A 26,720-nucleotide genomic window follows, 5' to 3' on the forward strand; every position below is an offset into this window, starting at 1 on the left:
GCTTTACTCGCTCGTCCAAACACCCGAAATTCCCTCGGCCGGCTTTCGACTCCTATTTTTTTTCTGCGGAAGTTAAAATTACGACAGGGGGCGTTTCGTCTATCGCTTTCGAACACGTGCTGGAATAATGGCTGGCCGTAAGTTTCTTCCTCGTTTTTGCTACTTTAATTTGTTGTTTACTTGTGTTTTTTATAACCACGCGCGAACGACGTTACGTTTTAAGGATGGCGAAACGTTATATCGAGGCCCAAGGTCGACGTTACTCGTGTTTGTTGGAGTGTAAAGTCCGCCGACGTACTGTATGTACATAAAAAACGTCGAACTTTGTAACTTGGCGTGTTTAGGAAAAATGCAGTTAAATTCGCGTGGAGAAACTTGACTAAATTTCGCAAATGTTTGTTTAATTCGTCGATTTAACCCAAATAACGTGTTATTCGAAACGTATCGCTAAGGGCCGAGTTATAAACTCCGTAACGTAACCGTATCCGTCAATGTTTGCTACATCGGATATCTATAGCAATAGTTATCAACTACCGTAAAGTCTTTTCCGTAACAAACTTTTTTACGGTTTACGAAGCAGTCCATCGTGAGCGCACGCAAAATCATGGTAGGGTTAATGTTACCTATGGTTCCAAGATGGCGGCTCGTCTGATCCCAGCAAATAGAAGATGGGAAACCGTGGGGACGCACGTTCTAACCTAACCTAACCTATTCTAATAAATGACCATAATGATTACCAACAAAATTATTAGAATAGGTTAGGTTAGAACGTGCGTCCTCACTGTTTTCTTGTTGGAATCAGACGAGCCGCCATCTTGGAACCATAGGTAACATTAACCAATGGGGGGTTATTGCCAGATCTAACAATATAATTATTTATTCATTATATTATTCGGAAGCGGCGTTTCGGCCAATTTGTCAAAGTTTCGTCGGTTGCTTCCGGCACAACTTCCGATTGTATCGACTTAGCGCATGCGCAGTTGGTCAATTCTCCGTATCCAAACTTTTCTTACGGAATGCGGTACGGCCATACGGTTACGGTTACGGTTACATTACAGAGTTTATAACTCGACCTTACCGTAGATGGGATGTAAAGACACTCGATGCCGATTAATGGATGTCGCTATTTAATTAATTAAAAAAAACGGGAGGTAATGTTCCCACTCGGTTTTTACCATTTGCAACCTTTTTCTATCTAGGATCGTCGGTTGCGTAAGATGATAAGTGTCGAGAGACACAATATAGACCCTATGCAACCGATTCGACGTTAGTCTTTGTGTTTAATTATTTAAATTTATTCTGTAAAACACTTATAGAATTAAACATTTAATATACTCGTATTGTACCATCTACGCGACGGTTTTAATGCCGGATTATTTTTCCTAGGCGTCGAATTAGGCAAAGTGGTGATCGAAGGAAAGACCAAGATCGTGTACAGGATCCAGGACAATGCCGATCAGGTGGTCCTGGTGTCCAAGGACCGGATCACCGCCGGGGACGGAGCCAGGGCCCACGACCTGGAGGGAAAAGCCAAGATTTCCACCGCCACCACCTGCAAGATTTTCGAATTTCTGAATGCAGTGGGTAAGAAACTTATATTTTGGTTTGGGCCGGCTTCGTCTAATTTTGTTGCCCGAACGCGTCGAGATAGGAAGGAGTTACCTCGCGGGTCGATTATTTCTACGTTGCTAATTAAGCCGCTTTTTGTGTCTTAACTCCGTACCGGAATTGCTCGTTGTATTTTATTCTTCCGACTTTGTCACGAAATAACGACGGAAAGATAATTTTTAAAATTGTTGCCACCTAGAAATATACAGTCTGTTTCAAAATTATAAACACACCCAACTTTTTTCAATAACACTAACAATAGTAATGTATTTAATATATTAGTATGTTGTTTACACCATCAATTTAAACATTTCCTGAAATTTTTACAGCTATCTCACAATTACAAAAAAAAAAAAAAAAAAAAAAAAATTATCACAGACAAGTCGAAAGGCCCGATGCAGGCATCGGGGCATATTAAATTACAAATAAATATAATAATAATATTTTACAGTACAGTCAAACCTGTTTTTATGCGCTCTTTTTATGTGCGATTTTTTTAATGCGAATTTTTAATTTGTGCGGTATAGTTGGCGACTAGTCTCGTGCAATTCGTCATGTCTTACGACTTATTATAGCTAAATAAACTTATTATAGCATAAATGCACTTATTATAGTAATATTATCGCATGAATATGCGAAAAATGAAATAATTTACTTTTTAAGTCAACAAAACACCACCCGGACAAAAATATGTAAAACAGACGATAGACCAGACGATGCAGTCAAGTGCTGACATCTGTTGTCAATAAATTCTATTTCGTACGGTTTTGAGTTATTTTCTATGTGAGACTTTTTTTATGCGGTCCCTGTTGACCGCATAAAAAAAATATTTTTTAAATTGTGTTGCGAAAACTATTATTTACAGCCATTCGTGAAGTTTCGTGAGATTTTTTTTAAATGCGTTTTTTTAATGCGGTCCCTATCCCCCGCATAAAAACAGGTTTGACTGTATAATATTCAGTATAAAATCATTTATATTGTTAATTTAAATTATAGGTAGGGATTTTGTCACGGTATGGCTAGGGATTTTTGTCACGGTATGCTAAAAATGGTCACCCCTAGTGACCATTTTTGGCATACCGTGACAGAGACTGCCCATTTTTTCAGCCTTATATAGATTTTCAATTTTTTTATTGTTCGAAAAGTATAAACACACAGGTATGTAAAATTACCATATTTATTCGCAGAAGACGAGGTTTTTATTCACATATCACGGCTTCAAATTCCTATGTCGTCCTATATTCGGATAAATACAGTAGAATGATAAACCAATAATTAATAAAGAAAAATTAATTAGTTGTCGCCAGAGGGTAGTATCATTCGTTATTACAAAGGTGGTGCCAATTTTAAATGGTTTTTTCTGATTTAAAATAATGCCTGGTGGAAAAACACCAACAAATTTGGAAATATGTGAAATTTACCGACTAAAAGGAGCGGGACGCTCTCTAAGACAAACTTCGGCAGCTGTAGATCTACGTGCCACGAGAAATGTGTTAACTCGGGGTGAAAACTATGGCAGAAATAAGCCACGTGGAAGGCCTAAACTCCTTATGCCTAGAAACGAAAAACCTTTCTTTCGTTTCTGCATCGACGTTGCCGATTGCACTTTTGCCGATAACGGTATGGAGACGTGTGCCTAATCATAAAAATGCCAAACCGAAACTAACACAATTGCACAAAACGGCTAGATTAAAGTGGGCCAAAGACGACGTGGAAAGGAGAGGAAACAATCTCTCGAGATGAAAAAATGGAATTTGGATGGACCTGGCATGACTTGAGGAAGAAAGAAAGTGGTGATCAGATGGCAAGGTGGGGCGGGATTTGGATGGGGGTAAAACAGACATTGCATTTATAGAAGGTAGAATGCATTCGGGAAAGTATCACGAACTGTTGTATCAAAATTTGATAACTCGGAATTACCAGTTTCTCGCCCAATAAGTGATCCGACAGGATAATGCTGACGTTCGTGCGTCGAACTCGACTAAAAGTTGGTTTTCCAAAAAAAAAATTAATGTAGTCGATTGGCCGTCACAGACAGCTCCGATACAAACCTGACAGAGAAAGTTTGGGGCATTACAAATAGTCTCGTTATGGCCAAAATAGACAATACGACACCATAAACGAACCGAAATTAGATATTGTGAATTGTTGGGAAAATATTAAACAAAAATAACTTCAAAAACTAGTAAAATGTATGCCTGATAGCATTTTTGAACTAATTAAATCAAATAGTGGACTTACAAAGTATTGAGACATCACAAATCATTTTTTTTATACACTTGTGTTTATACTTTTGAAACGATAATTTTTTAATGTAATTGTCAGATAGCCCTAACAATTTCAGTAAATATTTAAATTGTTGTTGTAAACAACATAACAATAGTAATATTTCTGTTATTGAAACTGACTCTATAATCCTGTGTCGAAAGACGTCCCCATTCAATTTATTAAACACTTAAAACTATTATTAACGTGATTTGGCACTGGTAGATTCTACATTATTTGGAAAGTAGAGTTGTCCCTTAAATAAACTTTTATATTTTATTGTAAGCAGAGTTTTTGGTTCCCCGTGGTGTACGTGTTGAATTACGTTCTTTATTTCGTTTAAATTTCATCCCAAATATTATGTTGTATGGTGTTTTATATTTTAAAGATTAGTAATGATTAATATGCTTCTAAAGCGGGACCTATTTGATTTGTGTTTGTGTTGTATACGTCAATACAACACGGACTAAATATGTAAAGTATATATACTTACTTATAACCCATAGAGGAACTCGTAGAACTGAAATGCAATTTGGCATAAGTCTACATCGATACAATGGACATATAAAGTAAACTGTTAATGCATGATAATGTGACTGAATAAAACTACTACTTAGTGAAAATTACCTAACCAGTAAACTTTTGAGGCAATGGTTCAATGCTATTCCTTTATTAAATTTATTTACAAAAATTACAGTTGTCATTTTTTTTGTATGGTTCAAAATTGGATAGTGTTAAGCCTTCCAATTGTTAAGTCCTATTTATTTAGGTTATCTATCACACCAAGGCCGACAGAAAGAAAGACTAGATCTTTAATAAAAAAGTTAGTCTAATAATCGTATTCAAATTTAGGTAAGTGTGTATTTTGGGTACAGGACCTCTCATCAGCTTACAAACACACAACCAATACAATTATTATGTTTGTGCCGTGTGTTTGTAAGCTGATGAGAGGTCCTGTACCCAAAATACACACTTACCTAAATTTGAATACGATTATTAAAGACTAACTTTTTTATTAAAGATCTAGTCCTTCTTTCTGTCGGCCTTGGTGTGATAAGCCCTCCAATTGTTAACCTAAATAAATAGGACTTATCTAACTCTATCCAATTTATAGTCGTGGGCTAAAAGCATTGTTTATTATTATGGTTCAAAATATTTTAGGTCATTATATCCTTCATAATTCTGAGAATGTGGTACGTAACTAATTTTTGGAGAAAAGTTCTGTTTCGACGATGTTATTCTCTTCAGATGGCACAAATCTCGACGAGTCCAAAGTGTACCGCATTTTACAGACTATAAGACGCACTTTTTTCTTCGAAAAATTGCCTCCAAAATTCAGGAGCATCTTATAGTCCGTAGCGTCTTATGGGTATTTTTTTTAAAAAAATTGCTTAAAAATTAAGGTGCGTCTTATGGTCCGTAAAATACGGTATTCGTAATTAGTCTATTGTTGTTGGTGTAGAGTGCATTCCAAATTTCTTGGGCTGCATTTACGCATGCACGAGAAAAGGGAAAAACAAAATCTGAACTGTTGTTATCAGAATATCGCACCGGCAATGTGGTTTATGCAGAAGAGAGAAATGGAATTCTTGCATGTAACACACAAGAAATGCACTGGTTTCTCTCATTTCTGATTAACAGTTTGAATGGTTAACTTTCTCTTGTAATTTCTCTCTCCTCTCTGGAATTGGTACTGTAGTTCAGTGGCCTTACTTCCACGCAACAATGACAACGGAACAGGCCTATGATCTGTCAAATAATAATAAAAGAAGAAAGAAATAAGCAAAAACTATTCCATTGTAAAATTCATAGGACCTTTCCCAGTTTTAAACGAATGCAAGTAAAGAGAGTACGCTGTAGGCACATGACAGAGCGTCAAGCAAACCAATCATTTCCTGTGTCTGCATAAATGCAGCCTTACTTCAGATTCCTGCCATTGAAATGTTTCTTTTATTTTTAAAAAGGCGTGAAAACCCATTTTATCAGAAGATTAAATGATACTTCTTTTGTTGCCCGATACTGTGAGATGGTACCCATAGAATGGGTTACCAGGAGAATAGCGACCGGTTCTTTCCTGAAAAGAAACGTTGGGGTACCGGAAGGTTATCGCTTTTGTCCACCGAAATTGGAAACCTTTTTTAAGGTAAGCAAACTCGTAAAGTTATAAGTTTCGTAAGAGCCCGGAGCAATCTCTCTCTGGTCTCCCAGGACGACGCAAACCACGATCCGCAGTGGTCCACCGAGCAGCTGATTTCGGCCGGACTCCGGGTCGGTGGCGTGGTCTTGGGCCCACACGAAGTGGACATCATGCTGAAGACCACGGCCACGATCTTTGAGGTGCTGGAAAAGGCCTGGTCCAGTCTGAATTGTAGTCTCGTCGACATGAAGGTCGAATATGGAGTGATTCCCTCCACTGGTAAGACCGCTTTGCAGAATTGACGAATTATCGGGCTTTGCATAAAATAGAGTGGCAAAACAAAAACACTTTGTTTTTTCAGGCGAAATTGTTCTGGCAGATGTCGTCGACAGCGATTCTTGGCGTCTCTGGCCGTCCGGTGACAAAAGGTTGATGGTCGATAAACAAGTATATAGAAACCTCCAAGAAGTGACGCCCAAAGATTTAGATCAAGTGAAAAAGAATTTTATGTGGGTGGCCGAACAATTAGATGTAGGTTAAAAAAAGCCGACTTTAAAGAGTAAGATAAAATTTTGTGTAAAAACTAATTTAAATTTAAAATTAAAGAAATTAACACCTAAACCAACATCACAAGTGGTCATTTTAATGGGATCGCCCTCGGACGCAGAACATTGTGAGAAAATTGGCAAGCACTGCCAAAAACTAGGCATTCCGTACGAACTGAGAGTTACCTCTGCTCACAAGGGAACTGACGAGACACTGAATATACTTTCACAGTATGAAGGTAGGTTTTTTTGCTTTATCAAAAAAAGAAATCAAAGACAGTATTGACGGGAATTTTGTTCCAGGAGAAGGGATTCCCACGGTGTTCATAGCGGTTGCCGGCAGGAGTAACGGGTTGGGGCCCGTGACTTCGGGAAATGCGACTTTTCCGGTCATTAACTGTCCACCCCTCACTGCCGAGTGGGGAAGAGAGGATGTCTGGTCTTCCCTCCGTTTGCCTTCAGGTAGGTAATATAATAATAATAACTAATATATATATATATATAATATATATATATATATATATATATTTTAATTAAGAGTGCCTTTGTGATTTTCCTCTCTTTCTCGAGGTCTGGGTTGCCCGACCATCCTGAATGCCGACGGTGCAGCACTCTGTGCAGCCCAGATACTCGGGCTCAGAGATCATGTGATCTGGTCAAAACTGAGAGCCCAGAAGTTGAACACCTGGATTGGATTGAAACAGGCAGATCAGAAGATGAAGTCGGGGCAAAAGTAAAAAAAAATTAAACTGCATTCCATTGCAAAACATGGATTTCTGGGGACCAAAGTGATTTAGCAGTAATTTTTGTAATGACACTTTATATGAGAATATGTAATATTTTTTGAAATTAAATAAATGCACAAATTTCAAGAGAATGAAATAATTTAATAACCTGAGATGAAACATATAAATGTAACTTTTATATATAATCTTGCAAAATAAAAGTGGTATAACAGATTTGACAAAACGTTCGATGATTTTCCGCATCGGCTTTCGGTTATAAATCAAAATAGTGAGATTGAAGGCACTTCGATTAATGTGCAACACAAAAAAAGAAATTTGCGCCAACGAAAGGAAGTCCTCCGAAAACTGAATCGACCGCAGTAAAGAAAAACTTCGAATGTCTCTTGTTCCTGGCGAACGACTAAGACGTGCAATTCTCAAACGAGACGAAACAAAAATAACTCTTGTGCATTAATTGTCTTAGCTTTTTAGGAATCTTGTTTTGCACTTATTTAGATCTCGTCGGGCACGACAACGATGCCGGAGCGGTACGCACGGTTGGCCAAATTTAAAATAGTGTCGTACTATACAGAACCGTCCGCTCGCCATTGCTTCTTTACACAAAATAACTATTCTAATTACGAACACTGTACCTATTTTACACTTTCGGATATGCGATGAAAGACACGAGTCGAGAGAATAGACTTACGAGAGTAGCGGTTAGAAGAATAATATGTGATGAGGAAAAATGGAGACTCGATATATAGCAACTAGCATCGAATTAGCAAAATAATTTGTTTTTGTTTGTTTGTTTAACGTGTGGTTATGCACATGGGCTTAATAAAACTATAAATTCTACACGTGGAAAGTTTAAAAGTCGCTAATATTGGGACGTAAGGTGACGAGAACGTTAAAACACCGAGGATGAGGTGAAGAGACAAAAATGCTATCTATCTTACAGAGATTGTCTTTGGCTAAAGTGAACAATCGGGAAGGTGCCACCCTTTCGACGGAGGGATGGAACGGACCTCCCGCTGCGGTTTAGACGAGTGCGGCGACGCTGCAAAATAGCTATGTACATATCACCGGGTGTGGCCGCGCCGCGGGCCCGACGTCCGAGGCCACGGCACGGTCCTGGAAGATGAGCGACGTCCGATCCTCCCGCCATCTAGTCCGGATGGTGGATGGGCATTTTCGGAAGAAATTCCACGTACAAGACCTATGGATTAGATCGTTGCATCAGAAGCGACAGACATCCCCCGGTCCCGTCACCAAAAGGGTATCCGAAACAGATACTTACGTATTCCATCATGCTGTTCGTGTCGCAACGCTGTTTGCCAAGCCTCCAGTGTAATCCCAACTGCAAAAGAAACAATTTCTATATTTTTTAAAAAACATGTTGATTTCTTTTATATTTGCAATTAGTATTTACCTTATGATAAAGATGACTATTCTCCCAATCTAATACTTTCTCGATCGAGTGTTTAGTCTACAAATAAAAGAAAGATACCTGAGAATTAAAGAAAACTTCCACAATTTCGGGAAATAACCCTTAAATATTTTAGCTATAATATCAGGTCAGTCCATAAGTTCGTGCGTATTTTTATCTACAAAAAACAAAAAAAAAAGAATTTAATTAAATTTTATTTCAATCTATAATGTATTCACCATTATTTTGTACAATTTCTTGCCATCTTGATGGTAGCTTTTTAATCCTGTCTTCGTAAAATGATTTCGGTTTTGAATCAAAATTTTCAGAAATAGCCTTTTTTACATTGTTCTCATCCTCAAAAGTTTTTCCTTTTAAAAAATTCTGCACACTGCGAAAAAGATGATAATCACTGGGAGCAATATCTGGCGAATATGGTGGATGAGGTAAAATTTCCCAGTTGTAGCTTTCAAGTTTCTGTACAGTTATTTTTGCAGCATGTGGTCTGGCATTGTCATGTTGCAAGAGAACCTGCTTTCTGTTCACTAACAACGGTCTATTTTTTTTCAGTTTTTCATTTAAACGCTCTAATTGCTCACAATACATTTGAGCTGTAATTGTTTGATTAGGTTCTAACAGCTCAAAGTGAATTACACCCGACATATCCCACCAAACAGACAAAAGAATTTTTTTTGGATGCAACCCACCTTTTGCAATTGGTTTTGGCTGCTTGTCGCAATCCATCCATTGTCTTTTTCTTGTCACATTATTATAGAGGATCCATTTTTCGTCTCCAGTAACCAGCCAATCAAGAAAAGGTTCTAAAGCAATACGGGATAAAAGAGAGGTGCAAATGATTACACGTTGTCGGTTAGCTATTGACAGTTCGTGTGGTATCCATTTTCTTAGCTTTGAAACTTTTCCGATTTGTCGTAGGTGTCTATGAACTGTCCCGTGGGATGAATTTAAATGTTCTGCAATTTTGTCAACTGTTAAAGATGGTTCTGCTTCAACGAGAGCAGAGAGAGCATCGTCATCAAAGTCAACGGGTCTTCCAGTACGAGCCTTATCTTCCACACTAAAATCATTGTTTCTAAATCTTTCAAACCACTTCTGCGCAGTCCTTGCACTAATTACAATTTGATTATGTACAGTATTTATTTTTTGGCTGCATTTGTAGCATTCTCACCACTTAAAAATAAAAAGTATAAAACATAGATGAATATAAAAGAAGTTACTTCCATTTTAAGGAAAATAAACAACTGAAATGTTCCCAATTCCAAACAGTATTATATAAATGAGATACAATTTAACACTTCAGTGTAAAAAGTATCACATTAGACTGACATTTTTAACAGCAAAACAAGATTTTTCTCAAGGTCATAAAAATGTGCATGGACTTATGGACTGACCTATATATCTACAGAAGTTTCTGCCTATGGGTTTTTCTTCTCACATGTGTGTTACTGCCATTTATTCAAAGTGGTACAGGTTCAAGTTTATGGAGAGCCAAACAGGATTATCAAAACCTCGCTTTCTCCATTACATTGAAGGTTGGTGGTATTACACAAAACTTCAAATTACAAATGTAATGGACCATTCATGGGTACACCTAACTCCCATAAAAATTTATCTTCATGGAAAGCTTTACTTGACCTTACCATGTGGTATCTAATTTAATCTGAGATATTCAGAAATACTGTATAATGCATCACGATGCATTATTTCTAATCCATTTCTAGTTATCCCATTCAGCATCATTTAATTCTCAAAAAGGGACGGTAAGCAATAACTTACCGTTTAGGAATTTTGACTTAAGTTTACTTTTGTACATTATTAATTAGATAAACAGCCAGATTGGATAGCTCACTGTATGTTTCAATATATGATACAACTTATTAGTTGCACAAGTGGTAAAGATACCCACATTGACAGTTTCCTTCAAATGTTAGAAATGAAAGCTTTTATAGGACAAACCAGTTTTATATTTTTGTAATTTGAATTTTATATTTAGTAATTAAATAATTCTGAACTTTTGAACGCACGATATTTTTTGGGAAATATTAATTTGATGTCATTGAAACGTTACGGGGATATACATACAAGAAAGACTTCAGCCGTACACGAGGTGTTTAGCCAGCGGAAAAGAGAGGGAGACGAGATAGATAGTAGAGAAAGGTAGGATCCCTCTGAACGGCAAGTGTATAGCTACAGTACCCTCTATGTTTGATATTGGCGTGCAGTTTTTAGTTTGCAAGGCTGTAGTTCTCTGAAGGGTTTAAAAGAAAACTTGAGTGTAGCGAACACCAATGATTCAGTGCCACCATGAATAGCTAAGTGTAGAAGTTGGTGCCAAGTGGCTGTTAGTAGGAAGACCTATAACTACTTAATACTAATGAAACTGAACATGAGTGCAAATCTTAATACTACTTAACAGCTAGACAGACAGTGCGAAAAACAAACAAACACAACGACAAACTAAACTAGACTAGACGAGATGAACGAACGAATGGACGGACAAAAGACAAACAAGCAAGACCCCAATTTTTTTTTGTTTTTAAACATTAACTTACTAACTAAACTAACCTACCATAACCTAGGACAAACCTAATCAGACGACTAAAGCTTACAAACCCTAATCTATTTTAACCTAACCTAACCTGAAATCAAGCTGAGTCCCTAATCTAACCTGCAACTAGGACCAACTTAAACTAACCGAATTTAGACTGATGTTACAGGGACAGGCTTGGATTTCTAAATTTGCACTTTCATAGAATGGAGCCGGAAAGCCGACTGCAGATCTGATGTGGATTTATGAAAGGGAAGAGGTGATTGGATTAGATCTTTGCATTGCAGAGAAACATTTGAATGTGGGTAAAAAAGTTTGCAGATCTAGTAAAAGCATATGATAGAGCAAATAGGGAGAAACTGCAACAACTATTATGTAATTAGAGAGTGAGAGGTAAACTAGTTTGCTCTTTTCGTACATTGCCCTCGTGTGTCTAAGTACATGTATGCATAGATGGCAAACTGTCCGAGTGATTCGTGATTGAAGAGGGCATAAGATGAGTGTGTGTTATGTCCCCGTGGCAGTTTAATATTTTTGCAGACGTGTGCACAAGGAGATCCAGAATACCAAAGTATGGAATGAGAATTGGAAATGAACATGTCTTATTTGCTGTATGCAAATGACACTTGTGTCTAATCTTGAAGAGACATGCAAGGAATAGTTTTACTCACATCCATTTGCAGCATATAAAGTGATTGTTTACCTTTGTGTTCAAACACAAACAAACTGCATGATTGAGCCAGATAGTGAACAACCGGAACAAGTGAATATGTTTATTTGGGAAGCATGATAAATAGGAATGGAATAATGGTAAATTCTCATGATTTTACCATCCATGGGAACACAGGGGATGGGTGCAATAAGTAAATTTGCAAGGGATAAAAGGACATCCAAAGAAGCACAAATGGATGTGTATGGGAGTGTTGGGATTAGTGGTCGGGTACTATCGATGTTTCAAAAATATCATTGCTATCGATAGTCCAATTTTCTATCAAACTTTTTCACATGAAACTAATATTTATTTTTTATCATTATAATATATTTATTTTTATTATTAAATAAAATTTTTAAAAATTAATTTTAAATATTTTAAAATTAGTTGTAAAAATTTTTAATATTGTTACCTTTGAGTAAATGCCATCTATTCTTTTTAAGTTTAACCGTTAACCGTGAAGTTCTGTTACCTTTAATTAATTGTAGAATGTCTGTCAGAAAAAAATCTAATATTTGGGAGTATTTCTAAATTGATGAGAAAGACAAACAACTTGCAAAATGTACTTTATGTAAAAAACATACAAGACATCAGGAAATACATTGAATTTAAGGGATCATTACATCATGTTAAAGTTTTAAAAAATTTTATTAGCAATAATGACAACTCAGTTTCAACATCTAAAGCTCGAGATTTAGAAAACATCATCAAAGTGGTCACTGACAAGACAAGAAAAAGTAAGTCAGTATTTCACCAATGATCAAGATATTTTCGATATCAATAGCAAAAGGACAACTAACATAAATAAAAAACTGGCAATATTCATTGCATGTGATTCACAACCGTATTCTATTGTTAAAGATAAGGGATTTGTGCCATTTATATACGAATTAGAACCAAAATATAAACTACCCTCGCCAAAATATAATCGGCAATATACTTGTACCCAACTCATACAAAGAGTGTAAAGAAAAATTGAAAGTTATGATCGATACAGTGAAACGTATCCTTAACTACCAATATGTGGACTTCGATAAATAATCAGTCATATTTAACTGTAACATGCCATTTTACTTTTAATGATATATTTACATCGTGTGTACTTGAAATGCTGATAGTGGCTACCGCTCATACATCAGAGAATATAACAAATTTGTTGAAAGAAGTTTTTTTAAAATGGTCTCTTAGAAGATAAAATCGTATGCATAACTACCGATAATGCAGCCAACATGTTAGGTGCTTGCAGCATATTAAAAATTGGGAATCTACTTGTTTTGCCCACGGCTTAAATCTCGTTGTTTGGGATGCTCTAGATAGTCTAGGAGAAGATGAAGAACTGATAAGATTAAAGAAAAATGTAAAGAAATTGTAACTCTCTTTAAAACCTCAACCAAAGCATCTGATAAACTCCAAGATATCCAAACCAAACAAGGAAACATACCTAAAAGAGTAACTCAAGAAATAGTAACTTGGAATAGTTATCTAAATATGATAAGAAGATTATTAGAATTAAAAGATTATATAGGACTTGCTCTTATTTCATTACCAAAATCTCTCTTGCCACTGACAGCCGAAGAAATTGTAGTTTTACAAGAAAATTGTAATTGTTTGGGACCCTTTGAACGAGCAACTAACAGTGTCTCGAGTGATACGTACAGTACGTTACCACATCTTCAATTGTCCCAATTGTTCATGGACTTCATGTCAAGCTAAAGACACTAGAAAATTCTGTTACTACAGAATGTAGTAAAAAGTTATTGCAATCATTAAAAGAAGGAGTAATCAAAAGATTAAATGGTTACGAAACATGAACTGTATGTGGCATTTCAACAATTTTAGATCCTAGATTCAAAAGTCCCGCTTTTCGACTCGAGGAGAACTACATAAAGTTTTCAAAAGCAATAACAAATGAACTTGCAAATATAATAAATTCAACTTCAATGGATGCCGAACCACCTGGACTTGAAAATGAACAAGAAAATAAAGAAATAAGCCTAAATAATGTAACTGATCTTTTTGATTTTTAAAAAAAGAGTAGACATTCACCAAACACAAATAATTCAACAGCGGACGCAATTATTACTTTCTGGCAGTATATCCAATGACCTATCGAGACGCCAGATTCCAATCCACTTCAATTTTGGGTCAACAACGGTAAATATCCTTATTTCGATAATCTGAAAAAATTTATCACGAATATGGTTGTATTTGTGGTTCCTCTGTCAGCTCCAAGAGAACCTTCTCAACAGCCAGAGACATTATCTCTGAGAAGCTGAATAAAGCCAAGAAATGTAAATTATTTAATATTTCTTAAAAAAAATAATTTTTTAATTGAACTGTAGTTTGTTTTTTTATTAAATAAATCTGACTGTTTGCAATCTGTCTTTATTAGCAAAGAAGGTTATAGGTTAGCAACCAATTGCAAATCGGATAACCGATAGTATCGATACTATTGATGTTTTGTATAAAAAATATCGATAATATCCGACCATTAGTTGGGGTGCTCATGCTCAAGTATGGTAACCAAATTTTGGTATGGCAGAAGAGTCACAGGGGTTACATTGTTGCACATGTAATGAGTATATGGCACAATGAGGAGAGAAACAAGTGAGAAACATGTGCTGGAGGAATGTGGGATTAAAGGGAGAATGGTTCAAAAGGTGAGTAAATAAATCTACAATGGTTTGGCCACATTGAGAGAATGAAAGGAGAACAACTGTTGAAGAGTGTGTACACAGGAAAGGTGGATGGGAAACATGGTAGAGGAAGACCAAGAAAGTCTTGGAACAAGTGGATGAGTATCTGAAAGAACAAAGTGTCAAGTCAGAAAGAGAGAATGTGAAGAAGTGTGCTAAAATAAGCATGAGTGTGTCTGGACAAAGTTGCTGAATGGATGATTTGTAGGATTGTAGTCTCCTTTTGTATGCTGCTCACTCTGTTTGGATTATGTATGTATGTATATAGAAAATTATTAAACTCATTGGAGTCTAAAATTCTCCCAAAACATCCTTAAATGAACAGGCACAGCTGCATCGACTACACTGTTAAATTAACTTACCCGTTTGCTCAGGCAGATGACCGGCCAAAGAGAGCATCCTAGAGTGCAGCAACAACACAGGCATCCACAGAACAACCACTTGACGTTGACAGGTAGCGTCTTCCTCAGGACGCTGTTGATTCTGGTGATGGTTGCTTTGTATTCTTCGGGGGCCACCTGGCAAGATTGTAAGAAGTTAGAGGCAGAATTTAGAATCCATTAAAATTTTAAGAGTTATGTTACCTTGGCCGAAAGAGCCGCAGGGAATTCCGTATCGAATCTGTTACTCAGTCCAAAGCTATAAAAAATAACGTAAGAGATTATATTAAATAATAATATTTTAATATTATGTAATAGTTAATAATATATTCTAAATTTAAACCTTTAAAAATCTTAAGCAATATCAAAAACATTAAAAGACGTATTGGCAACAAAGGATCAAGAGTTAGAGTTAGAAGTTAACCAATTACTTTAGTTAGAACTTAAACAATAGGCATTCCTAACTCTAACTCTTGATTTTTGGTTATGAATATAAATATAAAAATATTTTAAAGGCAAAAAATATGTCAAAATTAAAATGGATAATAAAATTTGGCAAAGTCAATAGAATACAGTAGAGAACCGAAAATCGGAATCAGTTGGGGACTGGAATCGTTCAGATTAGTGATTTGTTCCGATTACCGATTATGTACAAATAAATATATTAACCTGTCCAATGTTCAAATTTTTCTCCGTGGCATGTCGCTTCGTGTTGAATTTTTCTCCGTTGCGTGTCGCTTCGTGTTGAATTTTCATCGATTTTAAGCCTAACGAAAATTTTTATTATAATAATCAAGGCTATCGTATCGTTAAAAATTATTTCTGCATTTTGTACAAACAAAATAAATATATTGAAGAATATAAAAACATGAAAATTATACTTTAGAAGTAAATTTAGTATCAAAAACGTTCGATTCGGCACGACACAGTCTGACTGAAAATCGTTCTGATTACCGGAGTTCCGATTAACGAGTCTCTACTGTATTCGCAATGGAAGTCGTTCGCTTTTAGAAAAGCCAAATTATCCAAAAGTCATGAATTTGAGCATGCATGTAGGCCAGACAATTTGGGGAAGTAACAAACTTAAAAAGTTTTTGACACTGTCAACTACGGATGTTGCGATTTTTGTTTTGTCTTTATTGGACATTTTATTGATCAACATTAGTCTTTTATGAGAATTATTTTGTGCCATTTCTGAGTTTAAAAATATGACTTATTCCTCTGTTGGTGGATTTCTGTAATTGGTTAACATCCTTCAAGGCAGGTTTTCTTTAAAAGCTGATGACTTTTGCCATAGAACCCATACTAACAAAGTTGTGATTAAGAGAAATGATGCTTTCATGATATTTTTTGCCAATACTTACTTTCTTAAAAGCAGTGTTCTTGTGAATACCTCTAATTGTAATTAATTAATTAGGGGTATTTTCAAATTAATTACAAACAAATCTGGCACTAGAGAGGTAAATTATGACAGTGAATCAAAAAGTAAAGGCAAAAACCTTTTAATATATTTAATACCAATAATTGTGTATAAATGACATCATCTTTTTCTACATACTCCCCTTGCAGAGCAATTCACCTGTATTGCTGCACTAACTTCTGAATTCCTCTCAAAAAGGTTTTTGGCTGCCCCTGAAGCCACATCTGCACAATCTCTTATATTGTCATCAGAGGTGAACCTGAAATCACAGCATGCTCCCTCAAGTGGGCTATAATAAGGGTGTGGAAGCTGGTGTATTGTCTCTACCATTGCTATGCTGCTGCTGCATGGGACATGCACTGTCTTGGTGCAAGTTTGAACAGTCCTCTTCATTTGCTACAACTTGTGGATTTCAGTCTGTTCCACAGCAAATCACAATTATTTCCATTGTTGACTGTTTGTCTAGGTTCCTCAAAATACACCAGAATAGTCAGTCCCCTTTGCATCTCTTTGCTAGCAAAGAGTGATGTTTATACACCAATCTTTTCTCTCTTGTTCTGTAGTTGACCCATGTTCATTACCATAACAGTTCTTTCCAAGATACTTGCATCTTCTATGTAGCATTTCACGAAGTGGGTCGCAACCTTGATACATTGTTGTTTGTGTTCATCAGAAAGCTGTTTGTAAACTCAACTTTGTGCAAACATTACAGAACCCCAAGCCATCGTACACTATGGCTTGTGTAGATCCATAGCTGATATCCAAGTGTGCAGCAACACGTGACAACATTACTTATCAGTCTTCTCTGATCAAGACATCTGTCTTCTTGATGCAAGATGGCACGTGTGATGTTTGTGGACAACCATACAGAATGCTTGTTCTTCCCACTTTGAATACGTCTACCTGCTTGTAAATTTTTTGTTGATTCATGCTGCTTGCACTCCCCATACTGAATTACCATCTGACAGTAAACTTTAACAGATTTCACTTCCTCTGTCCAAAGAAAATAAACTATGGCATGTTGTTTGTCAATGGTGCAATTGTGCAGTGGAGAGTCCATGTTTCTGTCTTTCTGGCTGCTATGTGACTAACCCAACCATCATCTAATATGAATGTCTTGAATTGCATCAGCTGTTCTGCCTTGCAGTTACCTCTTAATTTCATAATTATCTTTACTGTTTGATTCACCATGTATTTGACTATCATCATGAGATACCAATGTTAAGTTAATTAAGAATTTCCTAATTTCAACGTATAAAATCAGTTTGCATTAATCCAGACAGATTATTTTTGTTACTAAACATTCCTTGAATACAGAGTATGAAAAATAATGAATTTATGCACACACACAAAACTTGCGTTATTGAAAGATAAATAGAATTCCAATTATCCGACGGTAATGTGGACAAAGGTACTTCGGACAACTGAAAACTCAGATAAACACAGACAGACAATCATTTTCAATTAATTAAATAAACTATGCGTTTATCAAACCAGCAAAATTTAATACAATAAAAACGTTTTCAATCGTTTTTAACGATCTTCCTCAGTTACAAAAATAGAACATTAAATATAGAACATAAAAAAGTGTTCAGAATAAATATAAAAATTAATGGAAAACACCCAAGCAGACAAATTATAGATAAACAAAATAAATAGAGAAAAGGAAAAAAAAAAAAAAGATAACAACGAAACCAGCATTGTCCGTTAATAACATTAATTAATGTAAAAGGATCTCCACATGGTAGACAATAAGTCTGCATCTCTATGGTTTATACAACCAGTTGTCACGTGTGCCTTGTAGATTTCCAATCTCTCAAGATGTTTGACCGTTTGCCTATTCGTCATCGTTTTTATAATTGCCGCTTGATCCCAGCGCAGTGTTGTCAAGGTTCTTACTGATTGTATATTTGTGCTCCTTGAGCCTTTGTTTTAAACTGCGCATCGTTGCACCCACAAACAAGTTCGGAATTGAAAACGGTTCCGTTGGTCGTGTAAAGTCACGTAATATATACCCGTTGTTGAATTCCGATCATCTTTCTTTTTGTTGTTTCTTAGAAGTTTGAAAACACTGGGATTATGTCGGTATACAATGCAAAAATTATTAGACCTAGCAGCACATCTATGTATCCCGTTTAAAAATGGGATGTAATTAAGCACTATTCTTTTCATACGGTCCACCATGGGAGAATGCCGTGCTGTGGATTGGAAGGATGTAATGAGACTCTGCAATGGGTTAAGATTATAAATATTCTAACCATATTTTTATTCTCAAAGTCAGAATAGGAAGCTAGACAAAATGATTCTAAATAATAATAGATCTTTAGTTAAAAAATGAATTGTCTGTGTACCCAATGTTTCTTTCTGACATTACATCTGGGATTTGTTACCTGACTAATGGATGTCCATTTGGATTATTGACAAGGTTAAGAAAAGTTTAATTTGAATTTATTTCTCATCTCAAAAAATTCAGTATATTTCTTGGAACTTGTAATACATATATGTGTCTCTTAAGGCAAAAATTATGTTATGCATGATATTTATATACATGCACACAGGCCTGTGTGGGGGCAGTCAAAATACTTTGTGCCTTGCATAGAACATGTGGACAAAGCAGGTTGAAATTTGGCATATACTTTACTTCTTTTTCATATAGCCACCTTGCAAAGTTAAACCTTTTTCCATCTGTAAATCACTTGTCAGAGGCTGTCAGAATAGAACTCTGTATTTTGAGATGGAAACCACTTCTCTGCTTTGAAAATGACGGCTTCTTCAGAAGGAAAACATCATCTGCAAAGAGGCTTCTTCGTTTTCCAGAAGAGGAAGAAGTCCAATGGTACAATATAGGGCAAATAACACAGGTGCGGCAAAATTTCATATCCATGCTGACGACCACATCCGGTGATGAATTTGGTCACGAGATGGAGCAGTATTGTGCAACAACCTCACTCTTTTCCTGGCCTTTTCTCCGGATTATTATGTAACTTGAGCAGAAGCAAACGAATATTTAGTAGTGATAGTCACTCTTATGTCCATGCAGTTGATTAGGATAATAATGCTTTGAGAAACCCTGAAAACCAACAGCAGCATCTGGATAAGACTGTTGCATTTTGGCCTTTTTGGGCAGCAGTGACAATGAGTGCTTCCACTGTTTGGTTTCTGGATTATGTAGATAAACCAAGCATTTGTTCATAGTAACCAGATGATCAAACAAAATCATCTGGATTAGAGTGAGAACTCCAAATTGTGTCTGCATGATTTTTTTTTTCTTGCTTTTGGAAAGAGCTTGGCATTCTTGGAACCCCTCACACACCTTGGAAATATTGCAGATCTTTATGCAATATATTGCAAACTGTGACTAATGCCAAGTTTGTGTACTATACCATTAATAACTCCACCACTTTTGATGCTATGTTGTCATTCAAGCAGATGATGGCCATCCACTAGGCTGACATAACCATCCCAAAATTCAAGCTTCCACTTTTTCACATCACCATAAGACAGACAGTCATGTTCAAGCACTTGCTGCATCTCCTCATGAATTTGTTTCACTTCTCTTTCTTGTAAATGTAGAAACCAAATAACAGCTCTGTATTGTTGTCATGAAGATACTTTTCTGTAGAATCTGCTCTCTAGTGGCAAACTGTTAGTCGTATGATACTGCACAAATGGGTGAAACAGTAGTGCAAGTGTCATACTTTGTCACACTTCCCTCTTTGCTAGGCATGCCTCTTTTAAATCTGTATGCATGTGCACACATTTTATGTATATAATTTGTTGTTTTTATGTATATAATTGCTGTTTTTTTAACCAGTCCAAATAAAAACATGTCCCGATACTCTACTACCAAAGCACGGAAAGTACATCGGTATCATTAGATATTTATTTACATTTATTATATTCCAGATTTAACAGATTATTGATAAATTCATTTTCACAAATTTAATGTTTAAGAGAAACAAATGTGTAAAAATGAAATTCAAACAAAACAAACAAAGGTTTTTAACTATTTGCATATTGTTATGTATTAAGAATTAAAATAAGTTTTAACATTCAAAATTCTACCATAGATATTTTCATACCATTAAATTTCCAACTTCTGCATAACAATATTTTCAAAACAAAATGTAATGCCTAATGTATGCAAAATTCATTATTCATTCAATGTTATAATATTGTGAAATAGCAGTTTGCACCAAATTTGTAAGATTGCAAAATGACTGTTCTTACAGGTTAGTCTGCTCGAACAATTTTCAAGTATAGTCCTACCGCAAAACGATTACCGCATTTCCTCAATTAAACCCCAGGAAATAAAATGCCACCGAGTCCTGAATGAAGAATCTCTTCAAATTTAATAAACTTGGGTTTTCAAATATATCCTGGGAATACATACATTTTAAAGATACCACCTCTCCCTGAGGTCTAATCAAAGAAATGGAATAGTTGCAGAAATTATCTAAAGAAATTAATGTTTTGAATAAAGATATTCTCTCTTTTAACAAACAAGTGTTATTTACTTGCTTAATAAATTTGGATAACTAATTTGTTTTATTCTCAACTGTAAACATTGCCACAAAGTGGGAAAAACAAAATATCCGCACACTAATTTATTTCTCTAAAGTTTTCTTCCTCTAAACAGTAAAAAATTAATTTGAATATTTGTAAAATAATCAAAAAAAATTGAAAAAAATATACATATAATATTAAATTTTTACTTTATAGTTTCGTCACACTGCTATAAAAATATATAGTTTAGGCAATACATTATGTCATACTTATAAAATAAATTTAACAGCTGTTACAGAAAACAAAATTATAAAGAACAAGAGTTAAAGTCAATAAATATGCATTCTGCAAGGTGCAGGTACAGAAACACATAATTATCACCCTTTTTAATAGTCGTGCGTGTCTGGTTCGTTTGAGCAAACTCTCGGTTTGCATTCCGTTCTGTCATTGCATAACAGTGAAGTTTAACCCCACAGAATTTGCAGTGTCAAATACTATCGAGCAAACTCGTGGTTATGTTAGATACGATAATTAAAAAAAACTTTAAAATGTGTATCGACTGAAAAGTTTCAATTTGAAAACATTTACTGTATTTCTAATCAAAACAATAAAATTTCTTTAAAGCCTGAGAAGATATATTAATTTTTAACAAATCTTTAATAAAAACAAATATAAATTGAAATAAAACCTTCAATAGTAATTGATTATGTATGTGTTATGAATTAAGTGATTAATATGGGCATTATGAATAACGACAAACAAAATCGGGCACTGTAATAAATCTTGGGTGTTTTAACATAATTTATCAAATTGACCGGTTATTATGAATACTACTATCAACCTAGTTGGGCAAAGCAATAACAATATGTTGAGGAGTGATCATCCAACATACGCTAGCCAATCGGCACTCACATCTGAGTTGCGTGTGCGTATTGCATTTAGTACCAAATTTTAAATTTATGCAACCGGTAGTTAATCTTGTGCGACATTTTAATTTTACTTTTGTCTCAAAAATAGCGTTTTCTTCTTTGACAAAAGTAACAATCATGGAGCAATCTTTAAATGATGTTTAATTGGTTGTCGAAGCGATTATTCATAAGTTAATAGCAGAAAAAAGTTAGAACAATCAAATTTTTACAAAATCGGCATATTTGTCAATGATACAAAAAGTGAGAGTCAAAAATTAAAGTTACTTCTAAGTTACCGGAAGAATATCGGCATTTACGTAACTATCGGAAATTTAGAAAAATTAATTATGTCGTAAAAGAAGGCAATATGATTAAATATTACATACATACTTAAGAAGTATTTCAGATATTGCATGATGCCCACATTGCTATTAGACATGGCAGTAGCAATATGGGCATCGTGAGCAATATAAATTTATACTCGTGTATCAAGACCATTTAACTAAATTCGTCCGACTACCACCATTACAAACCAAAAGGGCTGAAGATGTAGCATATATTCTTTTAGACATTTTTTCAATTTTCGGTGCACCGAGTATGCTACAAGGTGATAACGGCAGAGAATTTGCCAATAATGTCATCAAAGAAATGTGTAATATGTGGCTCGAGTTAAAAATGGTGCATGGAATGCCCAGGCACTCAAAGTCGGGGTTCAGTAGAAAGATGTAATCAAGATGTAGAAAATATGCTTAGTTCTTGCTTGGAGACTAACAATACTAACAAATGGTTGGAAGGATTACATTTTGTACAACTGATGAAAAATCAAGCACATCATACTGGTATAAACTGCAACCCTATGAGGCCATGTTTGGAGCAAAGTTAAAAGTTGGACTAAAGAACTTTATACCCAACGAATTGTCGATCAATGTTAATACAGAGAGACTTTTTAAAACTATCGACAAAGTAAGTCAAAGTTGCTCAAACTTCGAAAGATCAGGTATCGTCCAAGAAAACGTTATCAAAGATTATTTGATAATGCCATCTTCACATAGCAATATGACTGATGAAGTTCAAAGTTCTACATCATCTTCACATGAAAAAGGTCAAAACCAGGATGTTATTAGTATTACAGAATTGGCGAATGAAGAAAAAATCCAAACAGTTGATCCAAAAATAGAAGAAAAAATAAGAAGTGTGTCTAAAACGAGGGAAATGACTTTGTTTAATCTTGAAGAGCAAGCAGAAAAAATGATTGATATATCAAATTCCAAATACACAGTAGCTAATGTTGGTGATACAGTAAGGATTCGTGTACCAGATGTAGATCAAGTCTGTAGTGATGGAAAAAATATTTTAGGTGTCATTGTTGCGGTTAAAAATAAAAACCTTTACAAACTGGGTACCAAACATGGCATATTAAATCTATTATATTCCAGAAACCAATTTACTGTTTGTAAAGAAAACTTCGTTTCTGTTGGAGATGTACCGGGTGCAAAAATTTTGCTTAGAGGATGTGCAAGAATGTCATCAATTTCTGAAGGCCAAGGCTATAGTCGACGGTGCTGCAAAATTGGTTGCAAATCTAATAGATGCAAATGCTACACAGAAAAAAAATTATGTAATTCCAAACGTAATCAAAATCTTAATTACTGGAATAAATAAACTAAAAAACATTTAATTTTTAATATAATTTACACCAAAAATGAAATTCCCGAAGTTTCCTGTAAGTTGATTTTTTGATGGAAGTATAAATTTGTTAATAATACTTTGCATTAATATTAGTGTAATTAATACAGCTAATAGTACTTACTTTTAAAAGATTACATGTTCTTTTAAAATACTTTGAAATAATTCTAAATGAAATAAGTGGAGATTTTTTAATCAAATTGCCTGAAGGGAATATAGCTTTATTCATAATGTCTGGTCAATTTAATAAATTAATCAATATTTATCAGACTGTGTGCCAATTTTAGTCATTATTCCATAACATATGCACTAATATGTTATCACGTTAACTTCTGAAATTTCTTGTTTGATATAGTGAATGAAATATTCAGAAAATTCCGATATCATTTTCAGCAACATCACTTTCGTTTTTAGATTCGATCGCCAAATTTTCTTCATTGACTCGACTAACATTTGCTACAATTTGCCATTCTTCTTCTTGTCAATTCAATGTGTTATTCTCCATTTTGAAACAAAAATAAAATAAAATATAGCAGTCTAATAGGCTGTGGTATATCTTGGATAAAATTTAAGGTAGTGTTGAGAAAAATATGCAGTTTCACTTAACAAAGAAACTGACAAAGCAATGCTAGATAACCAAAGTTGTCAGATTCTATGCTACTCGAAGAATGTACCTGCCAGATCGATCGCAACTTCCGGAGGGTTTTAATAAAACAAAAATGCATATTCCTCATTGTGTACAAAACAAGAAACAGATCAATTTTGTGAAGTGTTGCAAAACTTACAAGCACTAAACTGAACTCTGCATAAGGCCAAGAAAAACAGTCTTTTCTTGCACACAATAAATACTGTTGTATGGAAATGGCATAATGTGCTTAAATTCCAAAGTTACAGATTACTCCAACTTCTTTTTTATAGTCTGGATCGGACACCGTCGGACTTCTGGCAGTTCCCGGAATCGAAGGAAAACCGATGCTTTTGTCGGAAGACAAAGTACAAGTTATAATTTGGGAATGGACCAAGGAAAGACCAGAAATGCATTTTTGCACAACTACAAAACAAATCCAATATTTGGAATGTCATTCTAAATGATTATTACATTATTATTTTTAAAACTGTTCACATTATTCCACCTCTTTCTAAATTAATTTTATAAAAGCGGAGATCTTGTTTATAAAAATCATTCTTTGTATATGTGCACTTACACATAGTAATAGCCAAATTTAAAAATAGTTTTCTAATAATTGAGATTTCTGGAAGCAGGATAGTTAGTCTGGTAACATGTCTATAGTATTTGACTATGCAACATTCTAAATTCAGATACATTGTTTTGTTTTTGAATTTCATTACAATGCTGAACATATAAATTTCATCCTCAAAGCAAAGAAATTCAATAGAAATTTTAAAAGTCAATTATAAAATCAGGGTGCACCTTACAATTGAAGAAATATAGTATATTGTGTTTATCTATTAAGTAGTTTCAAGGAATACTATGTAAAGCAAGATATATAAAAATTTCTTTTATGAAGTCATAAATTTTCCTAAGGCCTAAGGAAAAAAAACCCACACATATATACATTATATTTTTTCATAATAAGACTGTAATAACCAAGATCCTGTTGTTTATACAAAAATATTCAAAAAGCACTTTATAGTAAATAGCAGATATTTGTTATATGAGGTTTATCTGTAATTAACAGCAAACACACTTAAAAAGACTTCAAAATATTGTAGTAATCGAGTATATAGAGCAATCGACATCCCAAGAAACATCTAAAATTTTGATTTAAATGATAATTTAACAACTCGTTTTGTATTAAAACGATGGTGTCGGTAGATTGACCATCAAATTTTTTCATCGATTGAAAATAAGATACGACGTATGACGAATCGCTATTATAGAAGTAAAGCCCGTGTGCAGTGCAGAATTTAAAGAATAAATGTTATAATTAAACAAATTTACATCACCAAAAAAATTGATCTTTTAATAAGATATATAATTTAATTACTGTTTGAGAGAGTGAAAATTGCAAACAGTATCGTCATTTATTATATTTGGGCAATTAACATCACTTGAAAACAGAAATCGAGACAACAAAAACTCGAATGAAATTTAAGCAGTTGCTAAATGTTTGTACGCTAATACAGAATAAACAATTTAGAAGCATTTATCACTAAATTACCCATCAATCTTTCATTGTTTAGTCAAAGTGATTTATAGCAAAAGACCAAAAAAAAAAAATTTGAAGGATGTTGAAATTCAGAAAATAAATGAGAAAATTTATTTTTAATTATGATTTAGACTTTATAAAAATGATTATTTGTTTATGTCTTACGTACTAGAAATTACTTGTAAAACAAGTTTTGACGGCTGTCTGACGCGTAAGGATGGACACATTCCGCAAGTGGGGAGAACTTGCTTTTACTAGAGAATCATTTATAATTTAAAAAATAGAAGGATCTAAAATACTATACACCTATCCCTCGATTTACACGGAAGATAGGTTCCCGAGAAAAACGTGTAAATCGAATTTGTATCTTTTTGAATGTAAAACCGTGTAAATCGAAAAGTATGCAAAAAACGCATAATTTCGTCGTTTATTAATTATGCATTTTTTTCAATTTTTTAAAGGTACATAAATCAAACAAAAATATTGAAAGGCAAAAAAAATATATTCTTTTATTAATTAAATACAAAGTACAAAGGAACAAAAAAAAATCTGAAAGATTCATAAAAATGCAATGTAATTGTGTAATGTAATGTAAAAAATGTAATTAAAAATAATGTAATCGTTTGTTACTTATGAATATGAAAAATTAAAATTTTCTGGTTTAAAACTATGTGCATTGAATGCAACTTTGTGAGTATGGGGGAGTACCCTATATCGGTTTATCGGTTACTATTTGACAGATTGAAATAAAACTGTCACCTAGTATCCTAAATATCAACTACCATATTTTACAGACTATAAGACGCACTTTAATTTTTAAGCAATTTTTAAAAAAAAAATACCTATAAGACGCACCTGAATTTCGGAGGCAATTTTTCGAAGAAAAAAATGCGTCTTAAAGTCCGTAAAATACGGTATAACATATAATTAAAGTGGATTGGAATATAGATGTAGATTAGAGTT

General features: G+C 34.5%; 2 protein-coding genes across 2 annotated transcripts in view; one reads left to right on the forward strand and one right to left on the reverse strand.

The window, feature by feature from the left end:
• Window positions 1–7,524, forward strand: Paics (PAICS bifunctional enzyme). Its single transcript, XM_067285949.1, has 8 exons — window positions 1–137; window positions 1,387–1,584; window positions 5,838–6,016; window positions 6,082–6,289; window positions 6,372–6,541; window positions 6,617–6,794; window positions 6,859–7,017; window positions 7,126–7,524. The coding sequence occupies exons 1-8, from the start codon at window positions 128–130 to the stop codon at window positions 7,290–7,292; spliced, it is 1,269 nt and encodes a 422-aa protein (XP_067142050.1). The 5' UTR covers window positions 1–127; the 3' UTR covers window positions 7,293–7,524.
• Window positions 7,422–26,720, reverse strand: part of LOC136988130 (cysteine-rich hydrophobic domain-containing protein 2) — a 23,441-nt gene continuing 4,142 nt past the window's right edge. The window contains exons 2-6 of the mRNA XM_067285955.1: window positions 15,271–15,325; window positions 15,049–15,204; window positions 8,713–8,769; window positions 8,581–8,640; window positions 7,422–8,499 (exon numbers count right to left, since the gene is read on the reverse strand). Coding sequence (XP_067142056.1) covers window positions 8,449–8,499; window positions 8,581–8,640; window positions 8,713–8,769; window positions 15,049–15,204; window positions 15,271–15,325 — 379 coding nt within the window. The 3' untranslated portion in view covers window positions 7,422–8,448. The remainder of the gene's footprint in view (window positions 8,500–8,580; window positions 8,641–8,712; window positions 8,770–15,048; window positions 15,205–15,270; window positions 15,326–26,720) is intronic.

Source organism: Centruroides vittatus, unplaced genomic scaffold (assembly GCF_030686945.1).
Source record: "Centruroides vittatus isolate TY-2023 unplaced genomic scaffold, ASM3068694v2 scaffold_3046, whole genome shotgun sequence".
Taxonomy (NCBI): domain Eukaryota; kingdom Metazoa; phylum Arthropoda; class Arachnida; order Scorpiones; family Buthidae; genus Centruroides; species Centruroides vittatus.

What these genes read in the sequence shown, in the direction of transcription:
- Paics (XM_067285949.1), top strand. An exon ending in AATTGGAAACCTTTTTTAAG is followed by an intron (nt 6,017 to 6,081) that starts GTAAGCAAACTC and finishes CTGGTCTCCCAG; the next exon opens with GACGACGCAAACCACGATCC. An exon ending in TGGAGTGATTCCCTCCACTG is followed by an intron (nt 6,290 to 6,371) that starts GTAAGACCGCTT and finishes TTGTTTTTTCAG; the next exon opens with GCGAAATTGTTCTGGCAGAT.